Source organism: Hylobates moloch, unplaced genomic scaffold (assembly GCF_009828535.3).
Source record: "Hylobates moloch isolate HMO894 unplaced genomic scaffold, HMol_V3 SCAFFOLD_1, whole genome shotgun sequence".
Taxonomy (NCBI): Eukaryota; Metazoa; Chordata; class Mammalia; order Primates; family Hylobatidae; genus Hylobates; species Hylobates moloch.
Window position 1 is genome coordinate 232,677,518 of NW_026652276.1, and position 27,335 is coordinate 232,704,852.

The 27,335-nt window shown below is 39.6% G+C and overlaps 1 protein-coding gene and 1 pseudogene across 11 annotated transcripts in view; one reads left to right on the plus strand and one right to left on the minus strand.

Annotated features, from left to right (window-relative positions):
• The window catches only part of KMT2C (lysine methyltransferase 2C), a 312,192-nt gene that overhangs the window by 214,071 nt on the left and 70,786 nt on the right, over positions 1-27,335 (minus strand). For all 11 annotated transcript variants that reach the window (XM_058428262.1, XM_058428277.1, XM_058428284.1 and 8 more), the window contains exon 2: positions 9,167-9,255. In XM_058428262.1, coding sequence (XP_058284245.1) covers positions 9,167-9,212 — 46 coding nt within the window. In that variant the 5' untranslated portion in view covers positions 9,213-9,255. The remainder of the gene's footprint in view (positions 1-9,166; positions 9,256-27,335) is intronic.
• Positions 16,984-19,415, plus strand: LOC116814561 (septin-7-like; annotated as a pseudogene).

Sequence of the window (27,335 nt, forward strand, 5' to 3'; positions counted from 1 at the left end):
GAAGAGAAGAGAAGAGAAGAGAAGAGAAGAGAAGAGAAGAGAAGAGAGAAAAGAAAATAAAAGAAAAGAAAAGAAAAGAGAAAAAAGAAAAGAGAAAAGAAAAGGACATGGAGGAAACATAAATGCATATTATTAAGTGAAAGAAGCCAGTCTGAAAAGGCTATATATTCTTTATGATTCCAACTATTTGACACCCTGGAAAAGGCAAAACTATGGAGACAGTAAAAATAGTGGATGCCATAGGTTAGCAAGGAGGGAGGGAGCAAGGAGGGAGGGATTAATAGGTGGAACACAGAGAATTTTTAGGGCAGTGACTATGATACTATAATGACAGATACATGTCATTATACCTTTGTCCAAACCCACAGAATGCACACCAAGAGTGAACCCTTATGTAAACTATAAACTGTGGATAATATGTCAATGTAGGTTTAAAAAATTGTGACAAATGTACCACTCTAGTATAGGACGTCGATAATGAAGAAGGCTATGCACGTATGAGGGAAGGGGATTTATGGGAAATTTCAGTAACTTCCTCACAATTTTGCTACAAACCTAAAATTGCTCTGAAAAATAAAGGCTATTTTTGGCCAGGTGCAGTGGTTCACACCTATAATCCCAGCACTTTGGGAAGCCGAGGTGGGCGGATCACCTGAGGTCAGGAGTTCAAGACCAGCCTGACCAACATGGAAAACCCCGTTTCTGCTAAAAATACAAAATTAGCTGGGCGTGGTGGCACATGCCTGTAATCCAGCTACTCGGGAGGCTGAGGCAGGAGAATCGCTTGAACCCAGGAGGCGGAAGTTGCAGTGAGCCAAGATTGCACCATTGCACTCCAGCTTAGGCAAGAAGAGTGAAACTCTGTCTCAAAATAAATAAATAAATAAATACAATAAAGTCTATTTTTAAAAACTTATGCTAGAAGTAACTAAATGTATTGATGTGAACTCACATTTGTAAGTGTGTGTATAGATCTATGTAATTACAGTCCTCTCAGAACAGGGATATGTTCTGAAATATGCGTCATTAGGCAATTTTGTCACTGTTACACAAACCTAGATGGTATAGCCTACTAAAAACCTAGGCTATTTGATATAGCCTAGTACTCTAGGCTACAAACCTGTACAGCATGTTACTGTATGCAACTATAACACAACAGTCAAGTATTTTTGTACCTAAACATATGTAAACATAGAAACAATGGTAAGAATACAGTGTAAAAACACAAAAAATGGTACACCTACATAGAGAACTTACCATGAATGGCGCTTGTGGGACTAGAAGTTGCTCTGGGTGAGTCACTGAGTGAATGTAAAGGCCTCAAACATTACTATACACTAATGTAGGCTTTATAAACACTACACTTAGGCTACACCAAATTTTTAAAATATTATTTTTCTTTGCTCAATAATAAATTAACCTTAGCTTACTGTAACATTTTTACTTTATAAACTTTTTTAAACTTTTTGACTCTTGTAATAACACAGCTTAAAACACACATCGTACATCTACACAAAAGAAAATCTTCCTTTCTACCTTTATTCTGTAAGTTTTTTGGTTTTAGGGTTTTTCTTTTGTTTTTCTGTTTTTGTTTTTGTTTTAAACTTAGCCCAGGCCTACACGGGGTCAGGATCATCACTATCACTGTCTTTCCACCTCCACATTTTGTCCTACTGGAAGGTCTTCAGCGCCAATAACACACAAGGAGCTGTCATTTCGTATGATAACAATGCCTTCTTCTGATATAGCTCCTGAAGGTTCTGCCTGAGGCTGTTCTACAGCTAACTTTTTTGCTTAAGAAAAGGAGTACACTCCAAAATAATGATAAAAAGTATAGTATAGTAAATACATAAACCAGTAACACAGTCACTTATTATCAAGAGTTATGTACTGTGCAAGAGGGTATGTAGTATACTTTTGTATAGTACATATAATTGGGAGTACACTGGGTTTGTTTACACCAGCATCACCACAAACGTGAGTAATGCACTATCTTGCGCTGTGCTATGACATCATGACAGCTATGACATATTGAGGTGATAGAAATTTCTCAGCTCCATTATAATCTTATGGGACTACTGTCATACATGTGATCTGCTGTCATTATGCAGTGCATGACTGTACTAGTATATGACTAAAGTGGACTCACATAACTAATTCTCAACAGAAACAATTGTAATATGCATCCCTTTGTTGCGGGAAGTCACGGACCCCAGAGGGACCGGCTGAAGCCATGGCGGAAGAAATAAATTGTGAAGATTTCATGGACATTTATTAGATCCCCAAAATAATACTTTTATAATTTCTTACGCCTGTCTTTACTGTAATCTCTGAACATAAATTGTGAAGATTTCATGGACACTTATCACTTCCCCAGTCAATACCCTTGTGATTTCCTATGCCTGTCTTTAATCTCTTAATCCCATCATTTTCGTAAGCTGAGGAGGATGCATGTCGCCTCAGGACCCTGTGATGACTGCGTTAACTGCACAAATTGTTTGTAGAGCATGTGTGTTTGAACAATATGAAATCTGGGCACCTTGAAAAAAGAACAGGCTAACAGCAATGTTCAGGGAAAAAGAGAGATAACCTTAAACTCTGACCGCTGGTGAGCCGGGCAGAACAGAGCCATATTTCTCTTCTTTCAAAAGCAAATGGAAGAAATATCGCTAAATTCTTTTTCTCAGCAAGAAACATCCCTGAGAAAGAGAATGTGTCCCTGAGGGTGGGCCTCTAAAATGGCCCCCTTGGGTGCGGCCATCTTTTATGGTCGAGCTGTAGGGATGAAATAAGCCCCAGTCTCCCATAGCGCTCCCAGGCTTATTAGGACGAAGAAATTCCCGCCTAATAAATTTTTGGTCAGACCAGTTGTCTACTCTCAAACCCTGTCTCCTGATAAGATGTTATCAATTATAATGCGTGCCCAAAACTTCATTAGCAATTTTAATTTCGCCCAAGTCCTGTGGTCCTGTGATCTCGCCTTGCCTCCATTTGCCTAGTGATATTCTATTACCTTGTGAAGCACGTGATCTCTGTGACCCACACCCTATTCGTACACTCCCTCCCCTTTGAAAATCACTAATAAAAACTTGCTGGTCTTGCGGCTTGTGGGGCATCATGGAACCTACTGACATGTGATGTCTCCCCCGGACGCCCAGCTTTAAAATTTCTCTCTTTTGTACTCTGTCCCTTTATTTCTCAAACCGGCCGAAGCTTAGGGAAAATAGAAAAGAACCTACGTGAATTATCGGGGGTGAATTTTGCCCGATATCTGGCTGAATTTCCCCCAATATCCCTTGAGCCTAGATTTTTGTCCCTAATACTATTCTCCACTAAAAAACTAGAAGTCCTTAGAGAGTAGCTGATTTCATACCTTGGGGAGGGAGAATTTTAAATGGGCCTGAAAAATAAAACTTTTGCCAAAGAGCATAGAGCTCTGAAAAGTTTTGAGATGTTATTTAAAAGGACTCGGAAGCCAGCTGACAAGGGGCTCCCATGAGCCAAACTATGACAACTTGAACACTAGGAGAAAAATGTTTAATTATAACTAACTGAATTATAATTAGCTAATTATAATTAACAAAAACAAGTTTGCAAAGACCTGATTATGTGATTCTCAAGAAAAAAAAAAAGTTTCTCTTCTCTTCAAGTAACTAGCACTTCACTCAAGTTGATTTTACTCATATAAAAAATGCGCAGAGACTGGTAACAGCCACCACCTACAAAAGATCAAATTTTCTCAGCTGGGTGCGGTGGCTCATGCCCGTAATCCCAGCACTTTGGGATGCCAAGGCAGGTGGATCACGAGGTCAGGAGTTCAAGACCAGCCTGGCCAAGATGGTGAAACCCAGTCTGCACTAAAAATACAAAAAAATTAGCCGGGCGTGGTGGTAGGCACCTATAATCCCAGCTACTCGGGAGGCTGCGGCAGAGAATTGCTTGAACCCCGGAGGCGGAGGTTGCAGTGAGCTGAGATAAAGATGAAATTTTCTTAACATAAAATATTACCAAAGGAGGTTTCTTATTACTTTCCCAATGGCTACTCCTAGTTTACTCATTCCCATCCCACCATGGTAGGAGATTGATTTTAATTAGTTTTCTTTTCTTTTTTCTGAGACAGGATCTCACTCTTTCACCCAGACTGGTGAACAGTGGTGCGACTGATTACAGGTCACTGCAACTGGTGTCTCCCGGGCTCAAGCGATCCTCCCACCTCAGCCTCCTGAGTAGCTAGGACTACAGGTGCAAACCATCACACCCAACTAATTTTTGTATTTTTTTGTAGAGACGGGTTTTCGCCATGTTGCCCAGGCTGGTCTCCAACTCCTGAGCTCAAGCAATCCACCCACCTAGGCCTCCCAAAGGTCCAGGGATACAGGTGTGAGCCACCACGCCCAGCCTAATACCCTTATATTACTACAAATCATTAAGTAAGCATGTCAAGGCACAGGATTTACAGTAACAAGAGAACCTTCAAATAAACCCTGGGGTCTTGAGACATACATACGTTAAAACCTTGCAGCAAACTTGAATGTGCTTTTAAATGAACTAGAAATTTATAGAACGAACTCTGTCTAGGTTTATTTGCAGATTAGTGGTTATAACAGTAATTCTTTCTTTCACTGTTCTCCTTGCCCTATGTTCACTATGTTCCCTAAAAGAACTGGACAATGGCCTTTCCAAGGACAAAGACAAAACAAAGACTAATACACTTGGCTTTATTAACTTTAGTAAAGCCAGATTTAAAAAAAATGGTTTTCTCCTCCTATTCAAACATTTCTCTAAACTGTATTTGCCTTGACCTCTCATAGGAGACAGCATGAGAAGAGTGTCCATTTGTGGGGCTTACTACTCTCAAGTAAGGAAAAAAAATATGCCAGAAATTTAGTTTTTTTGTAATGTTCCAAGAATAGTAGGTAGCTTAGAAAACATAAAGAAAATTCAAGAACACAATACTGCTTCACTTAGTGAATCCAATTCCTCCCATATCCCTAGAAGTATTCTTGGTGCTGGGGATAAATGAGTTAACAAGACAAATCCCCTGACTTCATAAAGCTTACATTCTAGTGTGGAAAGCATACAATAAGCCAATATAGAATTAAATGTCCTATCTGTTAAGTACTAGGAGAAAAATAAAGCAGGAGAAGACAAAGTGACAAGTGTTACTTTTTAGACAAGTTTGTCAGGAAAGGTCTCCGGGAAAACTGTAACTGAGTAGAGACTTGACTGAAGTAAGGGAATAAGCTGTATGAATATCTGAGAAAGAATTTTTCCAAGCAGAGAAGACAAAAAGTGCAAATGTCTGAGAAAGGAGTATGTTTGGTGGGCTCCAGGAAAAGCCAGGAGGCCAGTAAGGATGGAGCCCAGTGAACAAGGGAACATAAGATATGGTTATACAGGTAGCCAAAGTCAGATCAATGGAGCCTGAAAACAATGGTACTGTATGAACTTTGAATTTTATTCTAAATATCACTGGAGTCTTTGGATGGTTGACAGAGGGAAGTAAAAGGCTCTCACTTTGAATTGGAAGGATCACTCTCGCTACTATGTGTGGGACAAGAGTAGAATGGAATGAAAAGGAAAGGAACAAGACCAGTTACGAAGCTACTGCAGCAGTCCAGTGGAATGGTAGTGTGAAGTTCTGGAATAACAGCAGTGGAGGAGTCAAAGTAATTGAATCCAGGATATACTGGGTAGGTAAAGCCCTCCAGTGGGCTGGATGTCTAAAATGTGAAAATGTGAAATGTGAATGTCTAAAATGTGACTGTCTAAAATGTAAAATGTGAAAACGTGAAATCAAGAAAGACTCCATCTTTTTAAGCCTGAACAATATACAGTGGCAATATACCAGAGGTGGTAACATTGGAAGAGAGGGTTTCAGGCTAACAAGAACAATTTCCAAAGAGGACACATTAAATACAAGATCCTCTTCAGACATCTAAGAAGAGTTGTTAAGAAACAAGCTGAAAGATACAGGTTGTGTTCAAAGCAAGAAAGAGCTGGTGACGTAATTTTAGAGTCAATAGCATTTAGATAACATAATAATAGCACAAAAATAGATAATAAGCCATTAAACTGAATAAGACCACCTAATACATAAGAAGATGAGCGAAGAGAATGAGGAAAAACCAATGAAGGAGGAGTAGGAAAAAAACAAAACAAAACAAAAACAAACAAAAAAAAAACAAGACAATGCAGTGACCTGAAAGTCAAGTTTAAAAAAAAAGTTTCACTCCTGAGAGTGGTTAGCTGTGTGAAATGATCCTGAAAGGTTAAGGAGGATGAAGACTAAAAGCTGGTTTGGGCAATATGAGATCATGACATTGACAAGAATAATTTTAGTAGAATGGGAGGAAGAAAGCTTGATTAGAGTGGGTTCATGAGAAAATGGTGAAAAATAAGTAGTAATCATAGGTATAAATAACTCAAGGATTTTTGCTATGATGGAGCAAAGAAGCTGTATAGTACCTAAAAGGGGATGTCGGATCAAGAGAGAGACTATTTATGTTGAAAGGGGGTGATTCTGCAGCACCCCCCTTACGCTAATAAAATAAATCACAGAGAGGGAAAAGTTACTGATGCAGAAAAGCAAGGACAACTGCAGAACCAAAGTCCGTAATACATGAGAGGGGACACAATGTAAGACACAAGCAGAGGAGCTGGCCTTATCCGCAGACAGTCTTTATTCCATTTTACCGGGACAGAACTACAATATACAGGTAGGGATGAAAGCAAGAAAATAGATTTGATGGTAGATGAATATGGAACTTCTTTTCTAATTGTTCTATATTTTTTATTTTTTCACTGAAATAAGCAAGATCATCAATAAAGAATCAAAAATGAGAAGGAGTGTTGGAAGTTTCAGGAGAAAAGAAAAGGTGGTGAAATAATCATCTTCAATAATCAAAGGGCCGGGCGCAGTGGCTCACGCCTGTAATCCTAGCATTTTGGGAGACCAAGGTGGGCAGATCACCTGAGGTCAGGAGTTTGAGGCCAGCCTGGCGAACCCTCTGTCTACCAAAAATACAAAAATTAGCCGGGCGTGGTGGCGGGTAATCCCAGCTGCTCGGAAGTCTGAGACAGGAGAATCACCTGAACCTGGGAGGCGGAAGTTGCAGTGAGCCAAGATCACACCACTGCACTCCAGCCTGGGGAACAATGGGCGAAACTCGGTCTCAAAAAAACAAAATTAAAAAAAAAAATAATCAGGTGGGGCGCAGTGGCTCAGGCCTGTAATCTCAGCACTTTGGGAGGCTAAGGCAGGTGGATCGCGAGGTCAGGAGTTCAAGACCAGCCTGGCCAATATGGTGAAACCCCGTCTCTACTAAAAAATACAAAAATTAGCCAGGCGTGGTGGCGTCTGCCTATAGTCCCAGCCCAGGAGGGAAACTGAGGCAGGAGAATTGCTGGAACCCGGGAGACAGAGGTTGCAGCCGAGATCGCACCACTGCACTCCAGCCTGGGAGACAAGAGTGAGACTCCATCTCAAAAAGAATAATAATAATAATAATAGCAATAATAATAATCGGAGCCAGACACAGTGGCTCATACCTGTAATCCCAGCACTTTAGGAGGCGGGTGGATCACCTGAGGTCAGGAGTTCAAGACCAGCCTGGCCAACATGGCAAAACCCCGTCTCTACTAAAAATATGAAAGTTATCCAGGCATGGTGATGCATGCCTATAATCCCAGCTACTTGGGAGGCTGAGGCAGGGAGAACTGCATGAACCCGGGGGGTGGAGGTTGCAGTGAGCCGAGATCACACCACTGTAGTCCAGCCTGGGAGACAGAGCAAGACTGTCTCAAAAATAACAACAATAGGCCAGGTGCAGTGGCTCACACCTGTAATCCCAGCACTTTGGGAGGTTGAGGTGGGCGGATCATGAGGTCAGGAGATCGAGACCATCCTGGCTAACACAGTGAAACCCCGTCTCTACTAAAGATACAAAAAATTAGCTGGGTGTGGTAGCAGGCGCCTGTAGTCCCAGCTATTCAGGAGGCTGAAGCAGGAGAATGGCATGAACCTGTGAATCCAGGAGGCAGAGCTTGCAGTGAGCTGAGATCAGGCCACTACACTCCAGCCTGGGCAACAGAGCAAGACTCTTGTCTTAAAAAAAAAAAAAAAAACAAAAACTAAAGCTTCAAAAAGACTTTTCACTATTAAAAGTAACAATATATAGTACAGAAAAAAAAAATCATATGAAAAAGAATTAACAGTCTAAAGTAATATAGTAATTAATGAATGTGCACAAAAGGGTGAAATTTAGTATTCTGAACTTCCAAGCATCATTTTGTTACTCTAACTAGACCTTATTGGAAAGAAAGAAACTATAGATTATTTGAAGGCTTTCCAAGAATTATACCTATATAATAGCAACACATCTGACAACCGTAAGGATTTCTGGAAAAATGTATTTTAAAATCTGTAACAATTTTTAATTTTTCTCATCTCTTAACTGTATATTCTGTAAGCATCAAGATGATATTCAACTTCAGAGAGAAAGCCTATCACTGTGTCTAAACTCTATCTAACAACTATTGAAAACTTTACCAATGAGAGACTATCTCCTACAGGTATCCTCTAAATACAATATGAATCCTAGTCCCTTTGATAACTTACCACTGACCTGAAAATTTTGGAAATTGCCTTGGGCAACCAACTCTAGCTACCTTTTGCAGATGCACAACATACAACAGCTTATTTAAGGGCACCCTAACAGTCCAACAGACCAGAAACTATTTGGTCTAGTTTGGCCTAGCCTTTCACAATATTAATTCCATAATGAAACATACTACTTTTTTCAAAACACATATTAACAAAATAAGCTTTAAACAAACACTAGATGGTTCATAGGCCAGAATAGACTATGAGCGATCACACTAACAGCCTGGATTACTGTTTCTCCCAGTCTTTATTTCCTTGATAAAACATTTATCTTCAGATATAAAATAATTATACTAAACCAGGGCTTAGGGAAAAAAGAGAGATAGCTCAGTTTTTTCACTTTGTCATTAATTATCAAAACTATTTAGGCAGATGGGAAACTTAGAGTTCAGTATAAAAACAAATGCTTAAAACAGAATATTGTTATACAAATGCTACATGCAGTATATAGACATATGCAAAGTATCATATACATTCTTATAAATTCTTGAGTTCTGATACCTGTTTCCACAATCGTTTCGGTTTCTGTTGTCTCCAGCCCATCCATGCTGTCCTCATCTTCCACTGCAGTTTTCCCCCTACTTCGAGGTCTACAGGAAAAAAAAAAAAAAAAAGCACATAGAGTTAAATGTTAAATTTTAAGGCTTAGACTTATATTCAACATAAAGCACAATTTGAAGTATACAAAATAAATAATTTTGGGCATTTTTCCAGCATTTTACCAAATCAAGTAGAAAATATCAGAGTTTAGTCATTTTCTCCCTTAAATCCAGCACTTCCTTATACTCTAAACGTGAGGACAGACCCACATGAATATAATTGTGTCCTCATAATTCACTGAAGTATTCCTCACTCTGGTTTTGCCCCTCTTTTACGTAACCTTCTGATGTCTCCCTCTGTCTACAGTAGTGGCTTTTAACAATATAATGGGTTCTTTACAAAGTTCACATACCAGGTTTAACTCCTACATTTAATAAAGTTGATGCAAAATGACCAGACATATGTATTTTTAAAAGCTTTGTAAAAGGTGCTTTTGGTGACTGTGATGCAGATGACTAAAAAACAAAATTTTAAAAATTAAGCACGATTATAGTCATGTCCACCTTACAATTATAATAACACTTAATTTATAAACACTTCAGGAAAGCAAAATAAAAGTAAGAGTCACAGTAAGGTGAGATTCCTGCCACAAAGCAATTGAAAAAAAAAACTAATGCCTTTAAATTCTTTGAATTGTCCTAAATACGGTATAGAAATGAGTAAAAGAAAAATTAATAACACATAAGAGCAACAAGATATTACACATAAAAACTTGGAAACTGACAAAGCAGTACTCAGATAATTTCAGTGTTTTAAATTATTTCACAGTATTTTAAATGCTTTAAAAGAAAAAGGCTGGGTAGGGTGGCTCACACCTGTAATTCCAGCACTTTGGAGGGTCGAGGTAGGTGGATCATTTGAGTGCAACAGTTCAAGACCAGCCTGGCCATCATGGCGAAAACCCATCTCTACCAAAAAAATGCAAAAATTAGGCAAGCATGGTGGCGTGCCAGTAATTCCAGCTAAAGAAAAAAAAACAAGGAAGGGAGGGAGGAAATAGAAAGAAAAAATACAAATCAACTCAGTATTTAATTGAAAGACATAAAACATTTAAAAAGTGAAAAACAGCCGGCTGTGGTGGCTCACATCTGTAATCCCAGCACTTTGGGAGGCTGAGGCAGATGCATCACCTGAGGTCAGGAGCTCACAACCGGCCTGGCCAACATGGTGAAACTCCATCTCTACTAAAAATACAAAACTTAGCCGGGCGTTGTGGCGTGTGCCTGTAATCCCATCTACTTGGGAGGCTGAGGCATGAGAATCGCTTGAACCTGACAGATGGAGGTTGCAGTGAGCTGATATCGTGCCAATGCACTCCAGCCTGGGCGACGGAGTGAAACTCTGTCTCAAACACACAAACAAAAAAAGGGGCGGGGGGGGGGGGGAACAGTACGAAATAAAAGAATAATATGAAAAAAGAATAAAACAAAGAACTGTGTTTTAAACAATAAGAAATCTATTTAAGTCTCGTTCTCATAAAAAAGTTAACCAACCTAGGCCAGGCGCGGTGACTCACGCCTGTAATCCTAGCACTTTGGGAGGCCGAGGTGGGAGGATCACCTGAGGTAAGGAGTTCAAGACCAGTCTGGCCAACATGGCGAAACCTTGTCTCTACTAAAAATACAAAAATTAGCTGGACATGTTGGCACACATCTGTAATCCCAGCTACTCGGGAGGCTGAGGCAGGAGAATCGCTTGAACCCAGTAGGCAGAAGTTGCAGTGAGCCGAGATCACACCATTGCACTCCAGCCTGGGAAACAAGAGTGAAACTCTGTCTCAAAAAAAAAAAAAAGTTAACCAACCTAAACCATGAAGGAGCTATAACATAAAAATATATTAAAAATTAAAGTGACCAGCCAGGCGTAGTGGCTCACACCTGTAATCTCAGCACTTTGCGAGGCCGAGGCGGGCGGATCACCTGAGGTAGGGAGTTCGAGACCAGCCTGACCAACATGGAAAAACCCTGTCACTACTAAAAACAATATAAAAACAAAAAGAAAAATTAGCTGGGCATGGTGGCACATGCCTGTAATCCCAGCTGCTCAAGAGGCTGAGGCAGGAGAATTGCTTGAACCTGGGAGGCAGAAGTTGCGGTGAGCTGAGATTGCACCACTGCACTCCAGCCTGGGCAACAAGGGTGGAATTCCATCTCAAAAAAAAAAATTAAAGTAATCAAAGCCTAAATCGTTTTATAATTAAATTACTAAAAACTATCAAAAAGTCAGTCTTAACCAAAAATTTAAAAAAAGGAAATACCTGACTCAGAATTCCAACACTGTCAAAAACTATGAATGAAAATAGAAACTGAGAACAATCCTATTGAATATAATCAGAATGCCAGGAATGATTCAATATTAGAAAGTTGCTAATGTTACATAACAAGTCAAGCAGTCAAAATAGCATCACTTCAAACTTCACAGGGGGAGAGGGGAAAGAAGGCAGAACAAGAGAGAAATTCCGCCTCAAAAAAAAAAAAAAAGAATTTATTAAGTAGTTGTTTTTAAATTTGATAGAAAACATTAAAATAAAGTGGAAAGAAGGGATGAGAAAATGTGATCAATCCAACAGCAGGCAGAAAAGGAATGAAAACAAATGGTACATAGAAAATAACATAAAAAGATAAATATAAATATGAATTTTCACAGTAAACATAAATGGCTTAAACTGTCATAATGATAAAAAATTAATTTACTTGGATAACATGAGAACTTCAGACTATATAAAGCAAACATTTACAGAACAAAGAGAAATTGATAACTAATCATTAGAGAGATATTAACATCCTACTCTCAGAAACTGAGAGATGAAACATTATAGTTTGAAGCATTTAAACAAGTATTTGGACAACACATTGAGCAAGCATTACTAGATTACCCCATCAGTCTTCCTTTGTGTCTGACTCTGTTCAAACATAGTGGATACAGAAATAAACAAAATCCCTCCCTTCACAAAACTACATTCTAGTGAGAACAGACAACAGTAAACAAGTATTACACATATAACGTCCAACAAAAGAAAGCAAAGAAAAAGGGACTAGCTATTTTAAATAACAGACTTATAAATGTTTTAAAATAAAATTTTATAAGGAGCCACTTCAGCACAGAACTGAAAATGAAGCAAACCACACAGATATCTGGGAGAAAAGCACTGCAGTAGAAGGAACAGCAAATGCAAAATTCTTGAGATGAGAGCAAGCGAAGGGGGTTAGAGGGACAAGAAGGATATACGGTGGCTGGGGCAGAGTGAGCGGTAGGGGATAAGAAAGCATGAGGTCTAAGAATTTTTTTTTAATAGGATCACTTTTTGTTTAGAAACCTGTAGACCAATACAAGAACTAGGGACTGGGAGACTAGAAACCCTCGAAACAGTCCTAACATGGCTGCTTCAACGAAGATAGAGAATGAGAAAATAATTCACATGCTATTATGGAGGCAGAGTTTACTTTTCATCTTTCCTTTGTGATTTTTCATAATCACAAACATCCATTTTTAAAGAAACTGGAAATCGTATGGTTTAGCTGACTTTTTAACTTAATCTCTCAGACCCATGTTTTGCTCCACTCTGAGTTTTTTCTCCACTATCTTGACCATCACTGTCTATACTATTGTTTGTTTTGGCACAACTGGCTTTATTTCAAGCTCATTCTGTCTAGTTTATAATCTCTATCAACATATCGGTTATCTGCATTGCCCTACTTACTCCTTAAAAAATAATTTTGATTTTAATTTTTGCTTTTCAAATTTTTCTCCTGATTTCTATTCTTGGTTTTGGCACTAGGAAGACATGCTTTTTACGTTGATCAATTCATCAGAATTCCTTTCCTTCTGGACAATGGACCAACTTATTGACATCATGTCATTTTCAAATTTCCTTTATTTCATTGGTGTCCTTCTTATTGCTGCTCATTGGCTTCTGCCATGTGACTTTTCTGACTAATCAAACACTATATTCTGAATGCAAAGATAATGGTCATACTCTTCAAAACCCTATCAGTTGCCAACTTTCATATTTAAACAGCAAAATAGATATGTTTTATATTTCCATATTGAGTCAGATATTTTCAGTTTCAGTTTTTAATAAAAGTTTGAAGTCTAATTACAAATGACAACATGAAGATTATTTATTTTAATCCTTCTTTGGGTTTTCTTCATTCCCCTCTTTTTCCTAGTAACCCTTTCATTTCAGTGTTCTTCACTTCACTTTATTACCAAGAAATGTGAAGTAAAAGAATACAACTAACTTTGAGAAAATTTTCTCCCAAAACTTTATGTTCCATATTAATCTCAGAGTCTGAAACCAACTTGTGTTCCTAAAGTAACACAGGAGACTTCTACATAAAGCCACATGGGAGTAAGACAGGTCAAAATTACCCTCCAGCCCAAACAACTAGGAAACCAGACAAATATAAGAAACAACCTTATTATCAGACACTGGGCAACAGGTACGGTGAAGGGAACAAAGGGAAAGAAACATGGCGACCCCTACCATGGCACAGGCTTTCTGCCTGGCGTTAATTTAGAAACTACCACACAGAGAGAGAGGAACCCAAAATGAGAGCTGAAATGAGAAGACAGAAATCATAGGTTCAGGTGGCTAGACTAGTCAAGAAGACTAGAATTTGTGGGACAAAGTACCCAAGAGAAGAGAGGTATTCAGAGAAAGAGCTCCAGAAATCTGCACAGGGATACCCTTGAGTTTCAACTGAATACCAATCTGCACATGTGTGATGTGAAATCCCAGAAGACTGAACAAGAACAACTTCCAGGGAGAGAGCAATTACAGAAGAACAATTCCCACAGCTCACAGAAAGCTGCGAATCAACTGTATTGTCTCTAGCCAACTGTATTGTCTCTAGCCAGAGTGGCAAGACCTCAATGACTATGTAACACATTCAGTAGAGACCAGAGTGAGACACACCTTTATGAGCAGGGCTAAATGAGCCACAGAACAAATGCTATTCTAGACCATCCCTGAAAGACCTGACAAATAAGTCTCAACTTATCCTGAGAGTGACTCTGTATGAAAAAATAAGTAAGTCTCAACTGAACAATAATGATTCACAACTTAACTACTGGGCATAATCCAATAATCCAGCTATTATAAGTATGCCTCATATGCACAAGAATGTAAAGAAAACATGAATATGAGAGAAATAGAAGATATTAAAAATAACATGGAACATCAAAAGATAACATCAAATGCAAATTTCAGGCCAGGTGCGGTGGCTCACGCCTCTAATCTCAGCACTCTGGGAGGCCAAGCCGGGCAGATCACAAGGTCAGGAGATCGAGACCATCCTGGCTAACACGGTGAAACCCCGTCTCTACTAAAAATACAAAAAATTAGCTGGGCGCATGGTGGCGGACGCCTGTAGTCCTAGCTATTAGGGAGGCTGAGGCAGGAGAACGGTGTGAACCGAGGAGGCGGAGATTGCAGTGAGCCGAGATCACGCCACTGCACTCCAGCCTGGGTGACAGAGCGAGACTCCGTCTCAAAAAAAAAAAAAAAAAAAGAAAAGAAAATGCAGATTTCACACTGAAAAGTTAACATGTGATTAGAAATGACAAAAGAACATAACTATCCCTAAAGACATAACAAAAAAAAATCTATTCAAAATAAAGAACAGTATGAAAAATGACAACACAACTACAGTGCCCTGTGGAATAATAGCAACCTACCTAACATGTGTGAGGTTGGGGTTAAAGGGATAGGGACAAAAAAATTGTTTAGTGAAATAATTAGCTGTAAATTTTAAAAGCTGTATGATTATAAACCCACAGATCCAAGCACAACAAAATCCGAAACAGACACACACACACACACACACACACACACACACACACACACACGCACCAGTAAGGTACTTTATAGTCAAATTGCTGAAAAAGATTAATAAAGAGAAAATATCAAAAGCAGCAAAAGAAAATACACATTGCTTAAAGAGGGAATAAAGTAAAAATGACTGCAGGCTTCTCATCTGAAACTATGTAAGCCAGAAGACAGTAAAAAACATATTTAAAATACTAACGAGAAAATTAAAGGAAAAACCCCTATAAACACTGAACAAAACATGCAGCAAAAAAAAGTATCCTTCAAAAACAACAGTAGGCTGGGTGCAGTGGCTCACGTCTGTAATCCCAGCACTCTGGGAAGCCAAGGCAGGCGGATCACCTGAGGTCGAGTTCGAGACCACCCTGGCCAAGATGGTGAAACCCTGTCTCTAATAAAAATACAAAAATCAGCCAGGAATGGTAGCAGGCACCTGTAATCCCAGCTACTCTGGAGGCTGAGGCAGGAGAATTGCTCGAACCAGGGAGGTGGAGGTTGCAGTGAGCAGAAATCACACCCCTGCACTCCAGCCTGGGTGGCAGAGTGAGACCCTGTCTCAAACAAACAAACAAACAAACAGTTAACTAAAAACTTTCTCCTTTCTTTTTTCTTTTCTTCTTTTGAGATGGAGTCTCGCTATGTTGCTCAGGCAGGTCTTGAATTCCTGGTCTCAAGCGATCCTCCCACCTTGGCTTCTCATAGGGCTGGGATTACAGGCATAAACCTCCTGGCCTGGTGTTTTGTTTTGAAGTGTGCTTTGTCTGATATTAACATAGCCACTCCAGCTTAATTTTGATTAGTGTTTGCATGTTTTATCTTTCTCTTTAAATATGTCATTTTATTTCAATCGTCTTTCATGTAGACAGAATATAATTAGGTCTAAAATAGATTCTATTAGCTGGGCATGGTGGCACGTGCCTGTAGTCCTGGGTACTCAGGAGGATGAGGTGGGAGGAACACTTGACAAAAACAACCCAACTCAAAAATGGGCAAAGAACTTCCATAGACATTTTCCAAAGAAGTTATACAAATGACCAAAAGCACATGAAAAGATGCTCACGATGACTATTAGAAAAATGAAAAATCAAAACTAAGATATACCACCTCACACCCATTAGGATGGCTACTGTGAAAAATAAAAAACAGAATAACAAATGTTGGCAAAGACGTGGAGAAACTGAAACACTAGTGCACAGGTGTAGGGAACATAAAATGATATGGACCCTGGAAAACAGTATGGCAGTTTCTCAAAAAGTTAAAAATAGAATTACCATGTGATCCACAAATTCCACTTCCGGGTATACACCAAAAAGAATCAGAAGCAGAGTCTCCAAAGAGATATTTATACACCCATGTTCACAGCAGCATTATTCACAATAAATAAAACATAATTAACAGTTAAGTAAAATGTGGTACAGACATACCACGTTGGCGGTATGTCTATGGTGGAATACTATGCAGTCTTAAAAAGGAAGGAATTTCTGACATATGCGATACTACAACATAAATGAACGTTGACAACAATCTCCTAAGTGAATTAAACCAGTCACAAAGAAAAAAAAATAGTGGATGATTCCACTTATATAAGGTACTAAGAGTAGTTAAAATCAGAGACACAAAGTGGAACGGTGGTTGCCAGAGGCTGAGAGAAGGGACAAACTGGGAGTTACTGTTTAATGGCTATAAAGTATAAGTTTAACAAGATAAAAAAAGCTATGAAAATGGATAGTGTCTACATTATGAATGTATCTAACATCACTAAAATGTACACTTAAAAATAGTTAAGGGGTTGGGGGACCACAGACGGCCGGGCGTGGTGTAACCGGCCGCTGAGCTGCAGCCCTTCCGTGTCCGCAGGCTTCGGCCCAGCCGCCGCCGCCCATAAGCTATGAAGGAGCTTTACAACTTCCCGGCCTGCAAGGCCAGGCGCAGCAAGGGCCATTGCCTGGCGGGCACAATCGCAAGGTCGCGCAGAAGCTCCTCAATGGCCAGCGCCAGCTGCAGCCTTGGCCGCGCACTTGCCTCACCTGAGCCTGGGATCTTGCTCCTGCGAAATCCACAGGTCTTTCTTGAAGAAATCTGTAGTCAGAACTCTGTGCTGCATTTTTATCCAGGGAAGGAACAGGAAGAGAAGAGTGTGGTCTCCTAGAAATCTAGCACCGGAGAAACGAGGAAAATTCTTCCAAGCATGGTCTCCCACTCAGAGCTGAGGAAGCTTTTCTACTCAGCAGATGCAGTGTGTTTTGATGTTGACAGCACGGTCATCAAAGAAGGAACCGACATTCAAAGCAGCTGCCAACTATTCCAAGTTTCCCAGCTGGAGGAGCCCTGCCCCGCATCTTCGCAGAAGCCCTGAAGCAGACACCCCAGGGAGCACCTACCGGGGCATCCCCGGCTGGCACCAGCATACAAAGTGAGACAGGGTCTCGCCTTATTTCGCAGGCTGGTCTGGAACTCCTGAGCTCAAACAATCTACCCACCTCCAAACAATCTCCAAAGTTCTGGGATTACAGGTGTGAGCCACCTTACCCAGAGAGGCGAACCTGGATTGGGAAAGTCGACATTAATCAACTCATTATTCCTCACAGATTTGTATTCTCCAGAGTATCCAGGTCCTTCTCATAGAATTAAAAAGACTATACACGTGGACAATCCAAAGTTTTAATCAAAGAAGGTGGTGTTCAGTTGCTGCTCACAACAGTTGACACCCCAGGATTTGGAGATGTAGTGGATAATAGTAATTGCTGGCAGCCTGTTATCGACTACATTGATAGTAAATCTGACTACCACCTAAATGCAGAATCACGAGTGAACAGACGTCAGATGCCTGATAGCAGGGTGCAGTGTTGTTTATACTTCATTGCTCCTCCAGGACATGGACTTAAACCATTGGATATTGAGTTTAAGAAGTGTTCGCATGAAAAAGTGATTATCATCCCACTTATTGCCAAAGCAGACACAATTATACTAGAGGAATGCCAACAGTTTAAAAAACAGATAATGAAAGAAATCCAAGAACATAAAATTAAAATACATGAATTTCCAGAAATAGATGATGAAGAAGAAAATAAACTTGCTAAAAAGGTAAAAGACCGTTTACCTCTTGCTGTGGTAGGTAGTAATACTATCATGGAAGTTAATGACAAAAGGGTCAGAGGAAGGCAGTATCCTTGGGGTGTTGCTGAAGTTGAAAATGGTGAACATTGTGATTTTACAATTCTAAGAAATATGCTGATAAAAACACATGCAGGACTTGAAAGATGTTACTAATAATGTCCACTAAGAACTACAGAAGCAGAAAACTGGCAGCTGTGACTTATAATGGAGTTGATAACAACAAGAATAAAGGGCAGCTGACTAAGAGCCCTCTGGCACAAATGGAAGAAGAAGGGAGTATGCAGCTAAAATGAAGAAGATAGAGATGGAGATGGAGCAGGTGTTTGAGATGAAGGTCAAATGAAAAGTTCAAAAGCTAAAGGACTCTGAAGCTGAGCTCCAGTGGTGCCATGAGCTAATGAAAAAGAATTTGGAAGCACAGCACAAAGAATTAGAGGGAAAACGTCGTCAGTTTGAGGATGAGAAAGCAAACTGGGAAGCTCAACAATGTATTTTAGAACAGAACTCTTCGAGAACCTTGGAAAAGAACAAGAAGAAAGGGAAGATCTTTTAAACTCTCTACTGACCACCAGTTACGTATTAGTTGCCAATATGCCAGCTTGGACATCAGTGTTTGTTGGATCCGTTTGACCAATATGCACCAGTTTCATCCATAATGACGGATTTAACAGCATGACAAAAATTATTTTTTTGTTGTTGTTCTTGATGGAGATTAACATGCCTTGAATTGTCTAGGATGTTGTGTACTTAGAAAGTAACAGTTCTAAGTACCTCTCCTACATTTTATTTTTCTTTTTTTTATTAAACAGCTATCTTCAGTTTAATGCAGGAGAACATTTTACTGTTGTACAATCATGTTCTGGTGGTTTGATTGTTTACAGGATATTCCAAAATAAAAGGACTCTGGAAGGTTAAAAAAAAAAATAGTTAAGGGCCAGGAGCAGTGGCTCACACCTGTAATCCCAGCACTCTGGAAGGCCAAGGCAGGTAGATCACTTGAGGTCAGGAGTTCGAGACCAGCCTGGCCAACATGGCGAAATCCTGTCTCTACTAAAAATACAAAAGTTGGCCGGGCATGGTGGCACGTGCCTGTAATCCCAGTTACTTCGGAGGCTGAGGCAGGAGAATCACTTGAACCCAGGAAGCAGAGACTGCAGTGAACCAAGATCACGCCACCGCACTCCAGCCTGGGCAACAGAGTGAGGCCCTGTCTCCAAAAAAAAAAAAAAAACAGTTAAGATGGCAAATTATATTTTGTGTATATTCTACCACAACTTTTTTAAAAGTCAAATCAAAATCTGATTGTTTGTAAAGATCAATGAAATTGACAAGCTTCTAGCAAAACTAACACACACAAAAAAATGACTACTATGGTTTGAATATCATTTGCCCTCACCAAATCTCATGTTGAAGCTTGGTCTGCAATGTAGCATTGTGGAGAGGTGGTACCTTTAAGAGGTGATTAGGTTGTTAAGAGGGATTAATGTCGTTCTCAAAGGAGTTCTCACTCTTGGAGGAGTGAACCCACAAGAGTAGGTTGTTATAAAGTGAGGATGCCTCTCATGTTTGGCCTCTCTTTGCAAACACGTGCTTCCCCTTGCACTTCTCTGCCACGTTATGACATAGCACAAAGCCCTCACCACATGCGGCAACCCATCTTAGATTTCTCAGCCTCCAGAACCATAAACCAAATACATCTTTTTCCTTTATAAATTACCAACTCTCGGGTATTTTGTTATAGCAATAGAAAACGAACTAAAACAGGAAAGAAAGAGGGGATTTCACTATAGACCCCACAGACATTAAAATGACAATAAGGTTGGGTGCGGTGGCTCACGCCTGTAATCCCAGCAGGCAGATCATGAGGTCAGGAGGTCGAGACCATCCTGGCTAACACGGTGAAACCCCGTCTCTACTAAAAATACAAAAAAAATTAGCCAGGCGTGGTAGTGGGCACCTGTAGTCCCAGCTACTCGGAGAGGCTGAGGCAGGAGAATGGCGTGAACCGGGAAGCCGGAGCTTGCAGTGAGCTGAGATTGCACCACTGCACTCCAGCCTGGGCGACAGAGCGAGACTCTGTCTCAAAAAAAAAAAAGACAATAAAAGAGCAGTGTGAACAACTCCACATACATAAGTTTGATATCTTTAAATGAAATGGACCAATTCATAGGAAATGACAAACTACCAAAACTCACCCAAGATGAAATATATAACCTGAACAGCTCTGTAACTCTTAAAGAAATTGAATTTATAGTATGAAATTTTCTGAAATAACAATCTCCAGGCCCAGATGCTTTCACTAACTAATTTCCAACCAACATTTTAAGATGAGGTAACACCAAATCTACAGAATCCCTTCCAGAAAACAGAGGACGGAACAACATTTCTCCACTCATTTAATGAGGTCAGCATTATCCTAAAGCCAAAATCAGGCAAAGACAGTACAAAGAAGCAAAACTAAAGACCAATTTCCAAAGTGATCATAAACACAAAAATCATCAAGAATATATTAGCAAATCAAACTCAGGAACATAAAAAGAGTAATATACCACACCACGGGGGGTTTATCCCAGGAATGCTACACTTGTTCAATATTCAAAAAATCAATCAATGTAATCTACCATGTTAGAAGTCTAAATCACTGGTCAGCAAACTACGGTCCAGAGGCCAAATCCAGTCCTGTACTTGGTCTTTGTAATAATTTTATTGGAACATAGCCATGTATATCTGTTTACATACAGTCTACATCTGCTCTCATGCTACAATAGCAGATATCAGCAGTTACAACAGACAGCATATTGCCAGCAAAGCCTAAAATATTTACTATGTGACCCCTTATAGAAAAAAATGTGGGAGGTCACCACCATTAGACCTGCCTTACAAAAAATGCTAAAGAAAGTTCTTCAAATTGAAACAAAAGAACTCTAAAAACATAAAAACATATTAAAGAATAAAACTCACTATAAAGATAACAATATATTCAAATTCAGAATACTCCAATACTGTAATGGTGGCCCCTAAATCAGATTTAAGTCTAGTATAAATGTAAAGAAACAAAAGTATTAAATATTAACTATACATACAACAATTTGGTAATGGATACATGATATATAAAAGATATACATTATGAAATCAGTAATACAAAATGTGAAAGGAGACGTTAAATGTAAAGTTGTGGTATACTGTTGAGGTTGTCAGCTTAAAATAGACTATTAACACTGTAAGATGTTTTATGTAAGCTTCATGGTAACCACAAAGAAAAGGCTGTAGTAGATACATAAAACAGAAAAGAACCAAAGCACATCACTATCAAAAAAATCATCAAATCACAAAGGAAGACAGCAAGAGAGGAAGACTGAAACAAACAAACTTATGAGTCAGAAAAAATGACAAAATGGCAGTAGCATCTCTTTACCTATCAATAATTATTTAAAATGGAAATAAATTAAATACTCCAGAAGACACAGATTGGCTCAGTGATTTTTTTTTATTTTTTCATTTCATTTTTTTTTTTTTTTTTTGAGATGGAGTCTCGCTCTGTCACCCAGGCTGGAGTGCAGTGGCATGATCTCAGCTCACTGGAACCTCCGCCTCTCAGGTTCAAGCAATTCTCCCACCTCAGCCACCTGAGCAGCTAGGATTACAGACACACACCACCATGCCTCGCTAATTTTTGTATTTTTAGTAGAGATGGAATTTCACCATATTGGCCATGCTGATCTCGAACTCCTGACCTCAGGTGATCCACCTGCCTTGGCCTCCCTAAGTGCTGGTATTACAGGTGTGAGCCACCGTGCCTGGCCGAGTGGATTTTTAAAAACAAGATCCAATGATATGCTGCCTACAAGACACATAAAACAGAAAATCAAAAGCATATCACTACCAAAAAATCGTCAAATCACAAAGGAAGACAGCTAGAGAGGAAGACTGGAACAAAGAAACTACAAGAGTCAGAAAAATTGACAAAATGGCAGTAGTAACTCCTTACCTATCAATAATTATTTTAAATGAAAAGAAGCTCACCAAAAAGAAGACACAGATTGAACGGATTTTTGTTTGTTTGTTTAAGACAGAGTCTCACTCTCTCGCCCAGACTGGACTGAGGTGGCGTGATCTCAGCTCACCGCAACTTTTGCCTCCTGGGTTCAAGCGATTCACTTGCCTCAGCCTCCTGAGTAACTGGGATTACAGGCACCCGCCACCACATCCGGCTAATTTTTGTATTTTTAGTAGGGATGGGGTTTCACCATGTCGGTCAGGCTGGTCTCAAACTCCTGACCTCAGGTGATCTACCCACCTTGGCCTCCCAAAGTGCTGGGAATACAAGCGTGAGCCACTGCACCTGGCCAAGTGGATTTTTAAAAACAAGATCCACCTATATGCTGCCTACAAGAGGCTCTTTAGCTTTAAAGGACTGAGGCTGAAAGTGAAGAGATGGAAAAAGATATTCCACACAAATGTTAACCAAAGAGAGCAGAGGATCCTTATATAAGATAAAATAGACTTTGAGTCAAAAAATGTTACAAGAGATCAGAAGTCAATTCATCAAGAGAATGTAACATTTATAAATATATATATACATGCCCCAATTTGGAGCACCTAAATATATAAAGCACTATCAACAGAACTAAAGGGGGAAATAGCAATACTGTAATAGTGGGGAACTTAAACACCCCACTTTCAACAATGGATAAATAATCCAGACAAAAATTAATAAGGAAACACAGACTTGAACATTACAGACTAAATGGACCTAACAGACACATACAGAACATTCTAGCCAACAGCAGCTGAATATACATTCTTCTTAAGCAGACACAGAATATTCTCCAGGATAGATCATATGTTAGGCCACAAAACAAGTTTTAACAAATTCAAGAAGAATGAAATCATTTCAAGTATCTTTCTAACAACAATGGTATGAAACTAGAAATCAATGACATAGGAAGAAAGCTAAAAAAATTCACAAAGAAATCAAAAGGGAAAATCTGTTAATATCGTTGTCATATTTACAAATCAAGGAAAAATGATCATCTCAACAAATGCAGAAAAAAATCAGATATAAATGCAGTAAGACTTCTGTGTCCATGGGTTCCGCATCTGTAAATCCAAATGACTACGGATCAAAAATATATATTTGTTTATTACTCTGTCTCTTTAACTGTATACTCCATGAAGACTAGAAATTTGTTCTATTCACTGCTGCATCCCCAACACCTAACAGCACCAGATGAAACATAAGCACTCAATATATGTTTTGTTGAATGAGTAGATGGTTCTATAACTCAGGACAAAAATATGGATTCAATAACAAATATTGAGATAACAGCCTAACAATTCTGAAAAGCAAGTTACAGTTCTGTCTTCCACTGAACAAAATAATAAAATTTCACAGGGAATCAAACTTTAAAACAAAGCCACTTAATACTGGATGTTGTGTCATTAAGCTAAGTGATAAGAAATAAGACACTTTAATACCATAAAGGAACAGGCTAAAGTGTCATAATTAGCAGAAAATATCACCAATGTCTACTTAGAAAATACAAGTTTATCGGCCGGGCGCAGTGGCTCACGCTTGTAATCCCAGCACTTTGGGAGGCCGAGGCAGGCGGATCACGAGGTCAGGAGATCGAGACCACGGTGAAACCCCGTCTCTACTAAAAATACAAAAAAAATTAGCCGGGCGTGGTGGCAGGCGCCTGTAGTCCCAGCTACTCGGAGAGGCTGAGGCAGGAGAATGGCGTGAACCCGGGAGACGGAGCTTGCAGTGAGCTGAGATTGCGCCACTGCACTCCAGCCTGGGTGACAGAGCGAGAGCGAGACTCTGTCTCAAAAAAAAAAAAAAGAAAAAGAAAATACAAGTTTATCAACTGAAACGTTAAAAGAGTTCTTTAAGATTGTCAGATCAACACAGTAACATATAAACATCAATAACTTTTCTATACTGCATACTGAAGAAACTAGAAATAATCTATTCTACTATAATAGAAAGATATCAACAACAATAAAGTTACTAGGAATAACTTTAATAAGTAATATAAAACTCTACTTATGAACATAAAGGAAGAATAAAGTATCTTGAAACACAAACCTAATTTTTTTAAAAAGGGACAAAGGATATGAAAAACAAATTCATTTTTGAATAAGAAATTCAGACACAATCAACCTATAGAATATGATAAAGTGCTCAACTTTACCAAGTAATCAGGGAAATCGAACAATGATATGAAAAATGAAAACTACTGGTCAGGCGCGGTAGCTCAAGCCTATAATCCCAGCACTTTGAGAGGCCAAAGCGGGCAGATTACTTATAGCCAGGAGTTCAAGACCAGCCTGACCAATATGGTGAAACCCCGGGATCTCTACTAAACATACAAAAATTAGCCAGGCGTGGTGGCACATGCCTGTAGTACCAGCTACTCAGGAGGCTGAGGCACAAGAATCGCTTGAACCTGGCAGATGGAGGTTGCGGTGACCCGAGATTGCGCCATTGTACTCCAGACTGGGCAAAAGAGCAAGACTCTGTCTCAAAAAATAGTTAATAATAATTAATAAAATACAAATTGAAAAGAAATTTTTAAAATAATAATTTTTAAAATGAGTGAATGAGAAAAACAAATTCTCAATAGAAAAATAACAAATACAGTCCAACAACTGAAAGAGTGAAAGTCTCTAAATACATGAGATATTCAACCTCAATTCTAACAATTTTAGAAATGGAAATGAATTTTAGAAATGAATTTTAGAAATAGAAATGGAAATGAAAGCAAGGAGTATCATTTCAGATACCAAATTAGCAAAGAGTGATAACACACTCTGCTAGTCAGGTTATAGGAAAATCGACACTAGTAGGAGTGTGAACTGAACAATGAGGCCGGGTGTGCTGGCTCATGCCTGTAATCCCAGCACTTTGGGAAGCCAAGGTGGGTGGATCACTTTTAAGGTCCGGAGTTCCAGACCAGCCTGGCCAATACGGTGAAACTCTGTCTCTACTAAAAATACAAAAATTAGCCAGGCATGGTGGCACACTCCTGTAATCCCAGTTACTTGGGGTGGCTTGACCCCCGGGAGGCAGAGCTTGCAGTGAGCCAAAAGCGCAGCACTGTACTCTAGCCTGAGTGACACAGGGAGACTCTGTCTCAAAAAAAAAAAAAAAAAATTGAAGAGAAAAACACAAGGAAAAAAATCCATGCAAAATCAATTTTTCAGAAGTCCCCGATTAAAAAATAATGTCAAACATTAAGAGGAATATCCATTTTGCTTACAGACATATCTCATTTTATGTCACGTCACAGATAACAAGTTTGTTTGTTTGTTTTGGGACAAAGTCTCACTCTGCTGCCCAAACTGGAGTGCAGTGGTGCAATCTCACATCGGCTTACTGCAACCTCCACCTCCCAGGTTCAAGCGGTTCTCCTGCCTCAGCCTCGTGAGTAGCTGAGACTACAGGCACGTGCCACCACACCCAGATAATTTTTTATTTTTAGTAGAGATGGGGTTTCACCATGTTGGCTGGGCTGCTCTCAAACCCCTGACCTCAGGTGATCCGCCCACCTTGGCCTCCCAAAGTGCTGGAATTACAGGCTTAAGCCACCGTACCCAGCAAGTTTTTTTTTTTTTTTTTTTTTAAAAAAGTCTTTTTTTTTTTTTTTTTTTTTTTTTTTGAGGCGGAGTCTTGCTCTGTTGCGCAGGCTGGGGTGCAGTGGGATGATCTCGGCTCAATGAAACCTCCATCTCCCAGGTTCAAGCAATTCTCCTGCCTCAGTCTCCCAAGTAGCTGGGATTACAGGCGCCCACAACCATGCCCGGCTAATTTTTGTATTTTTAGTAAAGACAGGGTTTCACCATGCTGGCCAGGCTGGTCTCAAACTCCTGATCTCAGGTAATCCACCCACCTCGGCCTCCCAAAGTGCTGGGATTACAGGTGTGAGCCACTGTACCCAACCTGAACAAATCTACTGACACCATTTTCCAGCAGCATGCACTTACTTTGTGTCTCCGTGTTACATTTTAGTAATCCTCAAAGTATTTTGAACTTTTTTATTATTATATCTGTGATAGTGATCTACGATCAGTGATATATTTTTTTTTCCTTTGGTTGAGAAAGGGTCTTGTTCTGTCACCCAGGCTGGAGTGCAGTGGCACAATCACAGCTCACTGCAGCCCCAACCTTCTGGACTCAAGTGCTCAGCCTCATCAGTAGGTGGGACAACAGGCATGTACCACCACACCCGGCTGATTTATTTTTTATAGAGATGGGGTGTCACCATGTTGCTCAGGCTAGTCTCAAACTCAAGTGATCCTCCTGCCTTGGCCTCCCAAAGTGCTGGGATTCCAGGAGTGAGCTACCATGCTATCTTTGATGTTACTATTGTAATTGTTTTGGAACACCATGAACCACGCCCACATAAGATGGCTAACATATAATATGTGTTCTGACTGCTCCACCTATTAGCCATTCCCTATCTTTCTTTCTCCCTCTTTTCAGGCCTTGCATTTCCCCAAGACACAACCATATTAAAATTAGGCCAATTAGTTAACCCTAATCCTACAATGGCCTCAAACAATTCAGGGAAAGGAAAAGTCACTTTAACTGAAAAGCTACAAACGATTAATCTTAGTGGGGAAGGCATATCAAAAAGTGAGAAAGGCCTAAAGGTAGGCCTCTTGTACCACTCAGCCAATTGTGAATGTAAACGAAAAATTCTTGAATAAAATTAAAAGTGCTATGTCAGTGAACATGAAACAATCTTATTGCTAATATGAAGAAAGTTGTAGTGGTCCATATGGAAGATCAAACCAGCCACAACATTCCCTTAAGCAAAAAGCCTAATCCACAGCAAGGCTCTAACGTTCTTCAATTCTATGAAAGCTGAGAGGTGAGAAAACTACAGAAGAAAAACTGGAAGTAGAGGTTGGTTCATGAGGAAAAATGCTCTTGTCGTAACATAAAAGTGGAAAGTGAAGCAGCAAGTGCTGACATGGAAGCTGTAGCAAGTTATCCAGAATATCTATCTAAGATCATTGCTGGAGGTGGCTATACTAAACAAGGTGTTTTATGTAGACAAAAGAGCCTTCCATTAGAAGAAGATGCCATCTAGGACTTTCACAGCTAGAGAGGGA